At 60.7% G+C, this 610-nt stretch overlaps 1 protein-coding gene across 1 annotated transcript in view; it reads right to left on the reverse strand.

The window, feature by feature from the left end:
- The window catches only part of LOC103477426 (spectrin beta chain, non-erythrocytic 1-like), a 78,770-nt gene that overhangs the window by 22,218 nt on the left and 55,942 nt on the right, over positions 1–610 (reverse strand). The window contains 1 exon segment of the mRNA XM_017308877.1: positions 243–401. Coding sequence (XP_017164366.1) covers positions 243–401 — 159 coding nt within the window.

Raw genomic sequence — 610 nt, forward strand, 5'->3', positions numbered from 1 at the left:
GAGAGGAAGAGGAGAGGAAGAGAGGAAGAGGAGAGGAAGACGAGAGGAAGAGGAGAGGAAGAGAGGAAGAGGAGAGGAAGAGGAGAGGAAGAGGAGAAAGAACAAAGGAAGAAGAGGAATCAGAGGAGAAACAGAAAAATGAAGGAAATAAATCTGAATTAACAAGTAAAACATTCTCCTATCATGAGTGGACATGTCCAGGTGAGTCCAGGTGAGTCCAGGTGAGTCCAGGTGAGTGGTACCTGTGAGACCAGCCTCTGGTTCTCGCTCAGCCACGTCTCCCTCATGGCGGCCTTGCGGTCGAAGCGTCTGGCCAGCTGCTCCAGCTTCTCCTGGCGGATCAGCTCCGTCCTCAGGGCCAGCTCCCGCTCATGCTCCGCCTTCTCCAGGCGCTCCCAGGCCTGAAACAAACGCACCCGGGTCAGAGCGGGGTCGTGACCTCAGGTCGGAGCAGGGACGGTGACCCGGGGTCAGAGCGGGGTCGTGACCTCGGGTCAGAGCGGGGTCGTGACCCCGAGCCGGAGCGGGCACGGAAGGGTCGGAGCGGGGTCAGCGACCCTGGGTTGGAGCGGGGTCACCGACCCCGGGTCGGAGTGGGGTCACCGACCCC

Source organism: Poecilia reticulata, linkage group LG15 (genome assembly GCF_000633615.1).
Source record: "Poecilia reticulata strain Guanapo linkage group LG15, Guppy_female_1.0+MT, whole genome shotgun sequence".
Taxonomy (NCBI): Eukaryota; Metazoa; Chordata; class Actinopteri; order Cyprinodontiformes; family Poeciliidae; genus Poecilia; species Poecilia reticulata.